The sequence below is a fragment of the Diaphorina citri genome, unplaced genomic scaffold (assembly GCF_000475195.1).
Source record: "Diaphorina citri unplaced genomic scaffold, Diaci psyllid genome assembly version 1.1 scaffold1336, whole genome shotgun sequence".
NCBI classification, from domain to species: Eukaryota; Metazoa; Arthropoda; class Insecta; order Hemiptera; family Psyllidae; genus Diaphorina; species Diaphorina citri.
Window position 1 is genome coordinate 70357 of NW_007378764.1, and position 15822 is coordinate 86178.

Sequence of the window (15822 nt, forward strand, 5' to 3'; positions counted from 1 at the left end):
CCGCGCCGCGTAGGTCTACCTACAAACAAAATGGCAGTAAATGAGGTAAGAGACAATTCGTAGAAAATATGACCAAGTTGATAAATCCTGGCTTCTTGTTGTTCTACAAACAAAATGGCAGTAAATGAGGTAAGAGACAATTCGTAGAAAATGTGACCAAGTTGATAAATCCTGGCTTCTTGTTGTTTGTAATGTACAGTTTCAATTGGACTAAAGAAATCGATTGATCTCTCCATTAACCAGCTTTCAATGCTTGAGCTTGAATTCCGGCTTTTTCTGGTCTCGCTGAAACAAAGAAAACACACACACACAATCAAATAATTAAGCCTCAAAACGACCTCTGGGTACATACACTTGCAAAATAATAATTACCAGTAATTTATTTTTTATTGCCCTACAAATTTTCTATTTCTTCTTGTTACGTCGCAAAATGGATTCGGACTTGGTTGTGTGGAGGAGAATTATTTTGCCATAAAACTTGGGGATTTTTTTTTATATATAAAAAAGTTTTGACTTTTTTATGAAAAAAATATGGATTCCCAAATTTTCCCGAAATTATGGAAAAACAATTCATCAGTCTATTTTAACTTACTCGGACAGTTACTGCGAAAGAAAACACACACACACAATCAAATAATCAAGCCTCAAAACGACCTCTGGGTACATACACTTGCAAAATAATAAAATTACCAGTAATTTATTTTTTATTGCCCTACAAATGGTCTCCTTTCTATTTCTTCTTGTTACGTCGCAAAATGGATTCGGACTTGCTTGTGTGGAGGAGAATTATTTTGCCATAAAACTTGGGGATTTTTTTTATGTAAAAAAAGTTTTGACTTTTATATGAAAAAAATATGGATTCCCAAATTTTCCCGAAATTATGGAAAAACAATTCATCAGTCTATTTTAACTTACTCGGACAGTTACTGCCAGACGCTGTAAAGGACAGGTCATCAATGGCAAAGCCTCCGTTCGTGGCTTGACCTTCCAATATGAGGCGGAATGGGCCTCGGGATGCGTCCACACCTACTTGGGCTGGCATCCACGCTGGACGGGTCGTGTCCATGTTTCGCGCCTCTAGACTCCATATCTGAAGAAAACGGGAAACGGAGTTGATTTAATAAGTTTCCATTTATTATTTTTCAATATAACACTCAGAACATACAGATTTTTTATAAATGGTATCCGTATAAGCAGAGCTGATAAACTCTAAAGGTGTACAGTAGGTTTCACAACAGTTCGATCGACCTCGACTGGAACCCATATGAAGTAGAATAGAATATACCATGTTTATACTGCCAGAATGAGACTGAAAAGTCCCCTTTACTCCCGCAGTCTAAACAAGATCTTATGTGTACGAAATAGGTGTAAATTTTATAGATAAAGCAGGTAAAATTGAAGGAATTTGCTGGAGATTTTTTTTCCAATAGCGAGAAACATAAAAATCTAACCACCGACCTAAACTTCTAACTTTGGTGATATACCCACTATCTAAAAATAAAGGGTATATCACCAACTTTCGAAGAAGATTCAATCAACAACCTTCTGTTCCGTATAAGCAGAGCTGATAAACTCTAAAGGTGTACAGTAGGTTTTACTACAGTTCGATCGACCTCGACTGGAACCCATATGAAGTAGAATAGAATATACCGTGTTTATACTGCCAGAATGAGACTGAAAAGTCCCCTTTACTCCCGCAGTCTAAACAAGATCTTATGTGTACGAAATAGGTGTAAATTTTATAGATAAAGCAGGTAAAATTGAAGGAATTTGCTGGAGATTTTTTTTCCAATAGCGAGAAACATAAAAACCTAACCGCCGACCTAAACTTCTAACTTTGGTGATATACCCTCTATCTAAAAATAAAGGGTATATCACCAACTTTCGAAGAAGATTCAATCAACAACCTTCTGTTCCTCCTTACCTTTTCGGAGGTGTCGGAAGAGTTATCCTGTCTGATGATTTGCAGAATGGCGGATTCACCAGCTCCGAATGCAGCGTACCAGAAGGAGAAACACAGCAGCTGGGAATCTCCCTCGTTGGTTGTAATGACAGGTGACACCAAACGCACCATGTTGCTCCCTGAAATAATAACAGGTGATAATATTGGATACGGGTCTGGCTGGGGACATTAAACAGGGAGTAGACAAGCTTGGTCTAGCTGGGGGACTTTAAACAGTATACCAGCCTGAAAATCCCCTTGCTAAAGAAATAGCAAAAGTGGAGTGCGAAGGACATCCACTCGTAAAATTTGTAGTCAAAACCAAATGTCAGCTCAAAGCTATCACCCTAGTTAGGGCTTATTGAGAGACTGACGAAAAACGCTGACCGAAGAAAAAGAAGAGGTGGTCTGATAGGTAGAATTAGAAGCACCCCGGTGTATGGCAGACAAAAAGATATCTATTATTTATTCTGCTATCACCATTCGCCTACAGCTGAAGCCGCTACAACAACAACAGGAGCACTTTATGTCGAAACACCTACAGGTACAGAATCTTACCTAGAATCTGGTTGAACAGGTCGAAATAAATGTACCCATCCGGAGCTCCAAATGTTTTGTCGGGCAGATTGGCGGGCCGCCTACTAGCGGTGGCCATGCGCCAAGCGGCGGCCGATGGCTTTCCCTTTAAACCAGCCTGAAAATTCCCTTGCTAAAGAAATAGCAAAAGTTGAGTGCGAAGGACATCCACTCGTAAAATTTGTAGTCAAAACCAAATGTCAGCTCAAAGCTATCACCCTAGTTAGGGTTTATTGAGAGACTGACGAAAAACGCTGACCCCGTCTGTACACGGGAAAAGACAAAAAAAAAAAAGACGAAGATAAAGAAGAGGAGGTGGTCTGATAGGTAAAATTAGAAGCACCCCGGTGTATGGCAGACAAAAAGATATCTATTATTTATTCTGCTATCACCATTCGGCTACAGCTGAAGCCGCTACAACAACAACAACAACAGGAGCACTTTATGCCGAAACACCTACAGAATCTCACCTAGAATCTGGTTGAACAGGTCGAAATAAATGTACCCGTCCGGAGCTCCAAATGTTTTGTCGGGCAGATTGGCGGGCCGCCTACTAGCGGTGGCCATGCGCCAAGCGGCGGCCGATGGCTTTCCCTCGGTGCCGTTAGTCCAGTCACACATATCTCGCTCGAAATGGCACTCCCCTGGCCGAACCACGGCGCCTTTGGGGAAAACTGAGGGAGAAAATGGAAGGAAAGAATGGATTGATAAATGCATGTAAATTGTAAAACAGACATCTCCACCAATTCTAATACAATGCACATTGCACACTCACAAATGTTTCACGGCGTTCATACAGATTGGGGGAGAAAATGGAAGGAAAGAATGGATTGATAAATGTAAATTGTAAAACAGACATCTCCACCAATTCTAATACAATGCACATTGCACACTCACAAATGTTTCACGGCGTTCATACAGATTGTTATGTTTGTGAGCGGGCGAATGTATGGCCAGAACCACAAGCTGAGTTTAAACTAGGATTAAACTTATATTTAGCCAGCCTAGTTAGCTTAGTTGGTAGTGCGTCTGCCTTGTAAGCGCTAGGCCGCGGGTTCGATTCCCGCCCGGGGCGGATTTTATCCTTATGGGATAATGTTCGTTCTCGGAACAGCTGGCTTTCTCCTATCCTGTCTTCCTTCTCTCTTCGATTTCGGGACGATAGGACCATAGCAGTTACAGTTCCCTCTGTCAAACCTTTTTTTTTAAAAAAAAAAAACTTATATTTAGCCAGCCTAGTTAGCTTAGTTGGTAGTGCGTCTGCCTTGTAAGCTCTAGGCCGCGGGTTCGATTTTATCCTGATGGGATAATGTTCGTTCTCGGAACGGCTGGCTTTCCTATATTTAGCCACCCTAGTTAGCTTAGTTGGTAGTGCGTCTGCCTTGTAAGCTCTAGGCCGCGGGTTCAATTTTATCCTGATGGGATAATGTTCGTTCTCGGAACGGCTGCCTTTCTCCTATCCTGTCTTCCTTCTCTCTTCGATTTCGGGACGATAAGACCATAGCAGTTACAGTTCCCTCTGTCAAACCTCTTAAAAAAAAAAAAAAAAAAAAGCTATATAGTACATTAGTACTTGAAAACTTGATATATTAATAAAGTTTTCTAGATAACTTTGTAAGACTTACATTAACCCGCGGCTGATTGGCTGAAAAGTTTGATTCCTGCCTACTACCTACCAACCTACCTGTACATGAACTGCTGAAGAAAGTGATATCGTCAAAAGCAATGAAGCCATTCGCACGACTTGAACCCCAAATGCCTTCGATTACAATCTGAAACAGAAAGAAATTCAAGTATGACTATTTGTTTATCTAACATTAAGATAAGGATACATACGAAGAAGTTTCTTTATATTTTAACAAGATCCTTTTTTCTGATTTTATTGAAAGTCACAGGGTGGGGAAAACTCACCATAGAGATCTTCCACCCAAAAACTGAAGCCAGTTGAACCACCTGTGTGATGGTGGTTCTCTTTGTGGGTGTGGGAGGGACCAAGGAACCATTCTTTGTCATGATGTCTAGAATTGTATTTGAGAAAACCAAAGCTACCACGTTCTCGCTTTAGGGACCCATGAAACCAAAGCGGACTAGAAGGTCGATCGCTGGACGATTATTCGGCGGTGTTATAGGTATGTACCAATGTACCTACATACGTAGGTATAAGGCAAATTTGAATATGTACTTTTACAATGCCGGTTAGAATTTTCATATTAAATTCAGAGGTACCTAAAAGATGGATTCTACTTGAACAACTATAACACAGAGAGGTTTCTATATCTACTTGGAATTTCTCGAGTTTGGTTGATAAATAATTGAAGACCCCTGCCACTTCTTAAATGCCCTATACCTAATAGCACTGAGCACATTATAATTTCACTACGTAACGTAAGTAGGAGCTCCATAAGTGTACCTGTGAAAGACACGAACTTTTCACTTTTCTTGGTTTTCTTTACATACCTAGGTATCAAGGTAATATGCAAATTCCAGAGGTAGAATATGGAACCTAAATTTTATTAATGATATAGGTATACATACCTATGATTGACATGAAGGTAGATGGTAAATATAGGTAATTACCAATTGGTGTAGGTACTACTTGCCTTTGTCCTCAGATGCCACTTATTCCAACACAACACGTCTTAATTTGATTTTAATAAGCAAGAGAAATAAACAATTAACCAACTAGGTAAGTATAAAAAATGTGTATATTGGTATAGCCTTATAGGTACGTGGATGGGTAGCTATTAAAAAATAAGTAACTACTTGGGTTGAGTTTTGAAGTTTCAAGTAGCATTAGGTTCTAGGTAAGTATATTATTGCACATCAGAAGAAATCTATTACGATAAAATTGATAGAATTTTTTATAGCTTACCTATAGTTATTCACCACAAATGGGTAAATTTTAATATTAAACAATTATATTATATTAAACACCATAAATATTAAACAATTGGGTAGTTACTTATTGTGGTATACTTACCTATGATTGACATGAAGGTAGATGGTAAATATAGGTAATTACCAATTGGTGTAGGTACTACTTACCTTTGTCCTCAGATGCCACTTATTCCAACACAACACGTCTTAATTTGATTTTAATAAGCAAGGAACAAGGACAAGTTAGGAAAATTACAATCGGGTTCTCAAAACTTTCGTCATAAAATCCGAAAATCGTATGCTTGGCAGCAGAGTTGGCAGTATGTCCAATACAGAAATTTTGAACTCCAACACAATTTTATTTTGTTTTTAAAAACGGCAGAGTTCATAATTCTGCCCTGACTTCTAAATGGATATCCCCTGACCAAGAAAAAGAAGTAGAACACAAAAAACTTGGATTTCATTTCGTTTGAAACGAAAAATTCCTTCCCATTTAGAAAATTTCAGGCTTTCCCTAGGCAAACTCATCACAGCGAACAAATCTTTCAGGCAGGGCCGTATCCAGGATTTTGTCGCTTCCCCCTCCTAAATACGGCCCTGCTTTCAGGAGTGACTCTCCAGACTTCTTCACAAAGGAGCTCACCTGATGTTCCTTATTGAAAGTGTACAGAATCTCCGCCGTCATCCACATTTTGTATGTGGGATCTTTGGTGCCCCACAGAACTCGGAAAAATCCATCGGGCCGATTGTCTTTGGTCACCGGCTGTAGAATGACTCGTAAGCCAGCAGCACTCAGCCCGTCAACGGCAAAACTAAAACCAGAAGGGGTAAAAGGGTAATGTGAGAAAAGAAAAGATAAATAATTATTGCTGAAAATTATGGGAAAGTGTTTCTAATTTAAAGAGGCTAAAGGTGGATTTCACCAATATTTTCTTCTTAAGAGGCCTGATAAGCTAACAGCCTGTTAAGTTCCATTTGATTTATATAGGCTTAACAGGGGCTGTTAGGGGCTAAAAATTAGGTTGATGAAACAGTCCATTATTTCAAAGATTCATCACATAATCCTGATAATAGACTTTTCACAGTAACCAATGTTGGCGAGAAAGAGATCCTAGTAATAAGCTATATGATAGAATGACAAATGGGTGAGATAAGGGTTACACTTACACATCAAGGGTTCTTGATACTTACCTAAATTGTACACACTTTCCTTCAGGGCTAAGGTGGATTTCACCAATATTTTCTTAAGAGGCCTGTTAAGTTCCATTTGATTTATATAGGCTTAACAGTGGCTGTTAGGGGCTAAAAATTAGGTTGATGAAACCCACCCTCAGCACAGTCCATTATTTCAAAGATTCATCACATAATCCTGATAATAGACTTTTTGTAGTAACCAATGTTGGCGAGAAAGAGATCCTAGTAATAAGCTATATGACAGAATGACAAATGGGTGAGATAAGGGTTACACTTACACATCAAGGGTTCTTGATACTTACCTAAATTGTACACACTTTCCTTCAGGGCCCGTTGAGCCTTGAGTTACACTCTCAATGTACGCGTTTTGGCCTTCCCTAATGATCTCATCTACCCTTAGAACTGGGGCTGAAAGGAGGGATGTCTCGAAAAACATATAACCACCTGGAATCAATAACAAACGGGAAAAATGTATGGATTTGAAATTTCACTAACTATGGCAAACTCAGTAACAGACTACAGACTCATGGTATTATTTAATTCCTCTGAGGATGAGGGCCTATCTGTTGTCCCTGTCGTTCAGGACTCACGTGACGTGATAGTACTGTGGCTGTCCTAAACGAGATTACCAACAATATTATGGGAAAACTTTGAACTACAGCTACTAAACCCCAAGAGGATTATGCCCAGGGCACTCTCACCCCAAATAAGTTCACGTGACGTGATGATAGTGTGTTTCTACCTTTAGAGGAAAACAATGGCTCACCTTTTTCAGCATCTTCAGCAACACTGGCATCCTTGTTGGGTCCTCCCAGCCAGTTCGATAGCGTGCCCGCCCCCAGCTCCCATTTCAGCGTGGTGCCATTCCGGTTGTTCCAATAGTTGCAGTTGCTTAGATTTGGCACCGTGCCGAACTCACAGAAGTCTTCCCGCTTACATTAACCCGCGGCTGATTGGCTGAAAAGTTTGATTCCTGCCTACTACCTACCTGTACATGAACTGCTGAAGAAAGTGATATCGTCAAAAGCAATGAAGCCATTCGCACGACTTGAACCCCAAATGTGAGACGAAAGAAATAATATTATCTAAGGATTTCAAGGGCTATATTATCTAAGGATTTCAAGGGCCTCGCCTGGCATGGCGTGGTGTTCTAAATTCGGTCTGGTGGAAGTATAGGTGTTTAATCTCACTTTTAACAACTTATGGGTCTTCTCGTGACCCACCATTCGGCGATAAGCTACCCGTCTCCTCAATTTAACCTCACCCAGCCTGAGTGGAGCCGGGAACCCAGCAATATTATCTAAGGATTTCAAGGGCTTCGCCTGGCATGGCGTGGTGTTCTAAATTCGGTCTGGTGGAAGTATAGGTGTTTAATCTCACTTTTAACAACTTATGGGTCTTCTCGTGATGAAGATAAGGATACATACGAAGAAGTTTCTTTATATTTTTTAAAAAAAAAATCCTTTTTTCTGATTTTATTGAAATTGACAGGGTGGGGAGCACCACCATAGAGATCTTCCACCCAAAAACTGAAGCCAGTTGAACCACCTGTGTGATGGTGGTTTTCTTTGTGGGTGTGGGAGGGACCAAGGAACCATTCTTTGTCATGATGTCTAGAATTGTATTTGAGAAAACCAAAGCTACCACGTTCTCAAAGTGTCCAATAGATCACTCATCAGAATACTTCCAGACACTTCCATAAAAGCTTAATGACCATCATGCAATAGATCACGATACCCCTGGACCTGATAATTCACAATCCCTGTGTTTGGAGAATCCAGACAAAATCAGAGAAGATCATGTAACCAATGACGATACTTCTGGACATATTCATCTTATGCCCACAAGCCCTGACAAACCTGATTTATCCAAGGAAGATAGTGTAACAGATCTCAATACACCCAGACCTATTACTCCTCATCTCTCGGTCACTGAGAAATCATGGTTTGTACATTATGATTTATGTTCATCGGATCATTTTCCAATAATAATCAACTATAAACTTCAAGAAACAAGTCATAGTACCATTACAAAATGGAACTTCAAAAAAGCTGATTGGTCTTCTTCCAATAAGGTCTTGAAACTTTCATCTTACAATGTTGAAGAAAATATTAATTACTAAATTACTATAATCATCTAATCACATCAAACATTCTTGAATCATGTACCAAATCTATTCCTAAAATCAAAATAAACAAGAACTTTACTCCAGTTCCTTGGTGGAATGGTGGACAGAAGAAATCAAAAACAAAATTAGAGAAAGAAATCGATCGGTCTCTTAGAAAATACCGGAAAACAAAATGCCTAGTTGACCTTATCAATTTTAGAAAATGTAGAGCTGAAGCAAGACTGCAAGAGTGCTGTAATGCTGTTTCAAACACTAAAATGAAAACAAACGTTTTCAAAAATTCGCGCGCTTTGAGAACTACTAGCGCTAGAGTGTGGTAGCGGTAGAATTTCGAAACCAAATGAGTGCATGCATCCACTGCCGGGGTTTCAAACGTAGACTTGACAACACTGTAAATTTGTTTGTTTTGGATACGCGACATACGACATACTCACTGGAAGTTGTCGCACAATTCAGATTCCATGACTTTTTCAGGTTTTCCAAGTCGCGTATAAACCCTGCTTGTCCTTTCGCAAGCAGGCACTAGGAATATTAGGTTCAATATTTCAAAGAGGAACTTACTTAAGGTTACTAAGTTCCAAACGTTTCAGTACCCACAGACGGTTAACAAAAGAAGAAGTCCCCTGATAATATAGTTTATAGTCCGACTGATGTCCTATCCTTGCGGTGCGGTGTGATCAAAATCTAGCTGGGGTTTCAAACGTAGACTTGACAACACTGTAAATGCTTAAGGTTACTAAGTTCCAAATGTTTCAGTACCCACAGACGGTTAACAAAAGAAGAAGTCCCCTGATAATATAGTCCGACTGATGTCCTATCCTTGCGGTGCGGTGTGATCAAAATCTAGCTGGGGTTTCAAACGTAGACTTGACAACACTGTAAATTTGTTTGTTTTGGATACGCGACGTCGACATACTCACTGGAAGTTGTCGCACAGATGAATATCTCGTTTCGTAAGCCTTTGATTTTTTACATTTCTTTTTTACCCACTGTATTTTTTTTCAATATCTCGTTTCGTAAGCCTTTGATTTTTTACATTTCTTTTTTACCCACTGTATTTTTTTTCATGCCTAGGAATGTAAAATTACCTATTTTTTTGTAACCTACCTACCTATTATTTTCTCAGGTGACAGTTAATAGGTACCCAAAAACTACGCACGGGAAGCATAATTTCTTCGGAAGAGCATAATTTCAAAACTCCATGTCGTGTGTCAAATCCTTCCATATGTTCTTGTTTTGATTTCAAAATATTTTATTATTTTATTTTGTTGATAAGATAAAAGGACAGATTAACTGATAATAATGTAATAAAGTGTTTTTCTTATGATAGCTGTGGTTTAATGGTTTTTGCTTATTTTACCAATATTCAAACTACCATTCAAACCAAGAACTTACCAATATTCAGTGCCAACTGTGAAGTGATGTTTAAAATGAACCAAAAGTTACCAGGATGACGATGATGAAGCTCCTCTAGCTATGTCATCATATTCAGTGCCAACTGTGAAGTGATGTTTAAAATGAACCAAAAGTTACCAGGATGACGATGATGAAGCTCCTCTAGCTATGTCATCTAAAGTCAAAGTTTTTATATGATTTGTACATACTTTTGAAGTTTTGAATGAGGGGTTGAGTAGTAGGTGTTGAAATACTTACTTAACCTGTGATAAGCTCAACAAGTTCCAAGAATGTCGTCAAATAAAACAACCCAGGCAGAAAGCAAAAAATGACTTGTTTTTGAACTCTTTGAATCCTGGTTAAGAGTTTGTACATACTTTTGAAGTTTTGAATGAGGGGTTGGGTAGTAGGTGTTGAAATACTTACTTAACCTGTGATAAGCTCTACAAGTTCCAAGAATGTCGTCAAATAAAACAACCCAGGCAGAAAGCAAAAAATGACTTGTTTTTGAACTCTTTGAATCCTGGTTAAGAAACTCATCTTCCAATATGGAAGAACCACAATTCCCTGTGTGGATGTATAGCCAGACTGTGGGTCTTGCCCAAAATATTGATGTGGAAAAAATTTGGCAGGATGGATTTCTACGGAGTACTTTGTTTGCTGTGTTGATGAGGGGTTGGGTAGTAGGTGTTGAAATACTTAACCTGTGATAAGCTCAACAAGTTCAAAGAATGTCCTCAAATAAAACAACCCAGGCAGAAAGCAAAAAATGACTTGTTTTTGAATTCTTTGAATCCTGGTTAAGAAACTCATCTTCCAATATGGAAGAACCACAATTCTCTATGCGGATGTACAGCCAGACTGTGGGTCTTGCCCAAAATATTGATGTGGAAAAAATTTGGCAGGATGGATTTCTACGGAGTACTTTGTTTGCTGTGTTGACTGTGATAACTTGTGCATACTCTCTAGTTGGGTAAGTAAATTCAGATCCTTCATCCTTCAACAGAATTTCATTACATATAGGTAAAGTATGCTGATTACATGCAAGTGATTGGATATGGTTGCAGAGAGGTGCACAGAGAGCAATAATTTGAAGCACCGCCTAGCCTATATTAACACAAAATAGATTTTCCATGTTTTTCAGCATTTCTTTCAACTTTAACTTTGCTAGGTACTAATAAAATTAAACATTTCATTTTCCAGATTCTTAGGATCACTAACTCTATTAATCTCATTCCTTGGTGGAATAATTGTCTTTCACAAGCTGTTTTATATGTAAGTATCACTACGAGTGAGTAGGTAGTGAGTAATTCGAACTAGTAGTAGGTACCGTAGAGAGTAGGTACCTCGGTATAATAGCTATGGTAGAGTGCCCAGTGTAATCCTGATGACCGATCAAGAAGAAGTCCATGAAGTTTTTCCTCGTCTTCCTCCTTCTCCTTCCCTTCCTCTACCTCCTTCTCCTTCCTCTCCTCCTCCTCGTTTGCCCCTGACTAAAGTTCTGCATAATTTCATACAGGGTGTCGTTAAAACGAAGTATGCTGATTGCATGCAAGTGATTGGATATGGTTGCAGAGAGGTGCACAGAGAGCAATAATTTGAAGCACCGCCTAGCCCTAGCCTATATTAACACAAAATAGATTTTCCATGTTTTTCAGCACTTCCTTCAACTTTAACTTTGCTAGGTACTAATAAAATTAAACATTTTATTTTCCAGATTCTTAGGATCACTAACTCTATTAATCTCATGGTAACTTTCAACTGGTAATCATTCTACCACTGCCTTATTAAGGGTTAACTTTGCTAGGTACTAATAAAATTAAACATTTTATTTTCCAGATTCTTAGGATCACTAACTCTATTAATCTCATTCCTTGGTGGATTAACTTTGCTAGGTACTAATAAAATTAAACATTTTATTTTCCAGATTCTTAGGATCACTAACTCTATTAATCTCATTCCTTGGTGGAATAATTGTCTTTCACAAGCTGTTTTATATGTAAGTACATGAGACGTAAGAGATACTACTAATTTTGACTGAATAAGTGGGTTAGAATGGTTAGATGACATTATGCTAAGGGGTAGATACCTAATGCAATAGACAATTTTTTGAAATGAACAATGAAAACACTTTTTTTTAAAATTCAAGTAAGTAGTTAAATGCAATAATTTCACATTTTGTCTTGTACCTATGTTAATGAAATAGGTAAATACTTATTCAATGACAAAATTACTAACATTGCTTAGAAAATAGAAATAGGTATTCAGAATCGACGACGTTAAATATTTTTTTGCATGCTGGGGTTGGACTTTGTTTTATTGCTTGAAGGCATTGGCTTGAATCCCTTAGTCAAAACTCAACAGTCCTGATAGATATAAAAAAAAATCTAGTGTGAACGTCACACGACTTTCCTTATCCTATTAAAAGATGCTTATTTGGGTGTTTTTCTATTGTAACTTTTACAATATCTCTAACCGTTTAGTCAGTATAGCTGAAAACTGTCAAAAAGTGGTCGAAATCCGCCAAAAAGTGACCAAAATGCCGCCATCTGCAGCACCTGTCCTAACCAAAAGTTTTGTGTTGCATCCTTGTCACATTTGTGGATTTCATACCAGATTTCAAGTTTCTAGCTCATACTGTTCCCGTTTCTTTATCCTATTAAAAGATGCTTATTCGGGTGTTTTTCTATTGTAACTTTTACAATACCTCTAACCGTTTAGTCAGTATAAGCTGAAAACCGTCAAAAAGTGGTCGAAATCCGCCAAAAAAGTGACCAAAATGCCGCCATCTGCAGCAACTGTCCTAACCAAAAGTTTTGTGTTGCATCCTTGTCACATTTGTGGATTTCATACCAGATTTCAAGTTTCTAGCTCATACTGTTCCCGAGATATTATTGAATTACACGTCTTAACCAAAAGTTTCGTGTCGCATCCTTGTCACATTTAACAGCTACAAACTAAATTTTAAGTCTCCAGCTCTTACCGTTCTTGAGATATTTTGTTTACAGACAGACAGAAGGATAGACAAACAGACACACGGACCAATGGCTGAAACTTTGTATTTGGGCTCTAGGGACCATTTGACAGCTACAAACTAAATTTAAACTCTCTAGCTCTTACCGTTCTAGAGATATTTTGTTTACAGACAGACACACGGACCAATGGCTGAAACTTTGTATTTGGGCTCTAGGGATCTCAAAACGTGTTTTGGCACTAAAAACTGACCATCAAAAATTTGACCCGATTACATTACTTTCCTTTCTATAGGAAAAAAGGAGGAACTTACATTGGAAATTGGGTGAACTTGGAAAATTTTCGTCCGTTTGAAACTTGACAAAATTTGGCACTAAAAACTGACCATCAAAAATTTGACCCGATTACATTACTTTCCTTCCTATAGGAAAAAAGGAGGAACTTACATTGGAAATTGGGTGAACTTGGAAAATTTTCATCCGTTTGAAACTTGACAAAAACCTCTTCATTTCCATAGTCATTCTTGAGCACAAAATTGTAAACATGGGATGCTTCATCAACAAGAGAAAAAAGGAGGAACTTACATTGGAAATTGGGTGAACTTGGAAAATTTTCGTCCGTTTGAAACTTGACAAAAACCTCTTCATTTCCATAGTCATTCTTGAGCACAAAATTGTAAACATGGGATGCTTCATCAACAAGAGACAGGTCACATTTGAAGAGGTGAGATAGTAGTTTGACTTTGCTTTTATTGTAGTTGTACTTGGATTTGACCTGCTCAACAATGGAATTGATTCCTACAGAATGGAGACAAAAGGCTTAGATGAGTGTATAATATGTGTATTATCTTTTTAAATAAATACGAAATAAGTGTAATGTTGTTGTCTGTTCAAATACCACAGTTCAAAATATTAACAAATCCGAGAATGAACTCCTATAATTGTCTAATCTACCTGTTTAAAACTAAATATAGATTTCAACTTACGTGCTTTTTCAGCATCAATGTCTTGACTATAGTTATTCAACATGTCTGACTTGGTTTGAATCTCTTAGTATTATCTTTTTAAATAAATACGAAATGAGTGTAATGTTGTTGTCTGTTCAAATACCACAGTTCAAAATATTAACAAATCCGAGAATGAACTCCTATGATTGTCTCTAATCTACCTGTTCAAATCTAAATATAGATTTCAACTTACGTGCTTTTTCAGCATCAATGTCTTGACTATAGTTATTCAACATGTCTGACTTGGTTTGAATGTCTTGCTGAATTTGTTCACATTGGCTTTTCCTTGTTGTAATTTCTTCCCGAACATCTTTCACCGTTAGTTCAAGCTCAGTTAATTCTCTTGTTAGATTTTCTTTGATATCATGAATTCTATTTGATTCAAGTTGGAGAGTCTTCATTTGGTGAATGGCGGGGGAATCATATCCCGAGGAACCAAACAAGGTAGGTTGCGCTCTTGATGAGAACATTGTACTGGAGGTACCCTGTATGACTGATGAGGGACTGCACGTGTACGATGATGATACCTATCTCTATCATGATATTGTTGAACATTCTTGCTCTTGTTAATCTTGTTCATATAATCATTGTTGGTCTTGTTACTGAACACCCTACCGAATATTTTCGTCACAAGTTTCTTTGATATAAAGTTTTTGCCCTTTAAGTTCAGGTGGAGTCCATCATGACTGAAGTGTTGATGTTGGATGAAGTTTGTAGGGTCAATGAGATCAAAGTTGTCAAATGTCTTGATTAGGTGTTTCAGCTTACTATTTAGTTTTACAATATGTCGGTTCATGTGTCGTTTGTCGTACCTAGGGGGAATCAAGATTATTAAGACTTTGAATTGTCTACATTTGTTGTACAGTTTTTGAAATGATCTTGTTAGGTCCTCGAACTTCGTGTTGAACACATCGTTGGTGCCTGCGAAAATACATATTTGGGTATCATTTGACAATTTACTAGGTTTGATAGAGTCTACAACGTAATTAAAGGTTTTACCTGGATGCGAAATACAATTTACCCTACAATCAGACTTTACAAACTGTTTAATACATGGCTGCATATCTCTACAATGACTATCACCTATGATGAATATATTTTTCATAGCTACTTGAACATTATTCTGAGGGGCAGACTCCGGTTCCGGTTGATCCACGCTGGAGGTTCCTGATCCTGCCTCGGCCGTTGTCATATCCACCACAGATGCATCAGTCTCCTCCGTCACCGTCGCTGGTGCTAATTTCACTAGTATTAAATTAAATACTATCAATTTTTTTCCTTCAAATGTTCCTTTTTCCAAAGCTTTAATAGCAGAATCATCACTTAGTGAGTTGTTCCACTCAACCAAAATCAGACTCCACAAGTGCTCATTTTGTCGAACTTTGATTTTGTTTTGGTTTCAGTTGTTCTATCAGATTTTGGAAGAAGTTTTGGCAGAGATATTTCCAGAGCTTCTTCATCCTATATCAACATCTGAGCTCTCATCTCAGCTTAGTGATACAGGTTAAACAACAAGAGGAACTGTGAATATCAACATTCCTCTCACAGTACTAGTCCTCAGACTCTCAGAGTTATATTATGATTTTTACTTTAAACATATTTTACCTTGGACCTAAAAGCACAACCCTCAAAAGAAAGAATAAAAAATATAGGTAATTATTAAAAATGATATCTTAAAATAGGATAAATCTATTAATAGGTAATTGTTTCTTTTTACAATAATTTTAATTA

The 15822-nt window shown here is 37.9% G+C and overlaps 2 protein-coding genes across 2 annotated transcripts; both read right to left on the reverse strand.

The window, feature by feature from the left end:
* Window positions 1-103: 103 nt before the first annotated feature.
* LOC103515422 (MAM and LDL-receptor class A domain-containing protein 1-like) lies at window positions 104-8197 on the reverse strand. The gene is given in 9 exon segments (XM_026828134.1): window positions 104-285; window positions 916-1090; window positions 1925-2082; window positions 2989-3192; window positions 4203-4290; window positions 6039-6207; window positions 6892-7033; window positions 7356-7521; window positions 8138-8197. Coding segments are annotated over 9 exon segments (1344 nt in total).
* A 3984-nt stretch (window positions 8198-12181) lies between these two features.
* LOC103515424 lies at window positions 12182-14492 on the reverse strand. The gene is made up of 3 exons (XM_008480365.1): window positions 14285-14492; window positions 13670-13882; window positions 12182-12201 (listed from the first exon to the last, which is right to left on the reverse strand). The coding sequence occupies exons 1-3, from the start codon at window positions 14490-14492 to the stop codon at window positions 12182-12184; spliced, it is 441 nt and encodes a 146-aa protein (XP_008478587.1).
* Window positions 14493-15822: the final 1330 nt, after the last annotated feature.

Coding starts and splice junctions, on each gene's coding strand:
- LOC103515424 (XM_008480365.1), bottom strand. CDS start 14,492: ATGAAGACTCTCCAACTTGAATCAAATAGAATTCATGATATCAAAGAA. Junction 13,883..14,284: donor CATTGATGCTGAAAAAGCAC/GTAAGTTGAAAT, acceptor TCCATTCTGTAG/GAATCAATTCCATTGTTGAG. Junction 12,202..13,669: donor AAGTTCACCCAATTTCCAAT/GTAAGTTCCTCC, acceptor CTATTGCATTAG/GTATCTACCCCTTAGCATAA.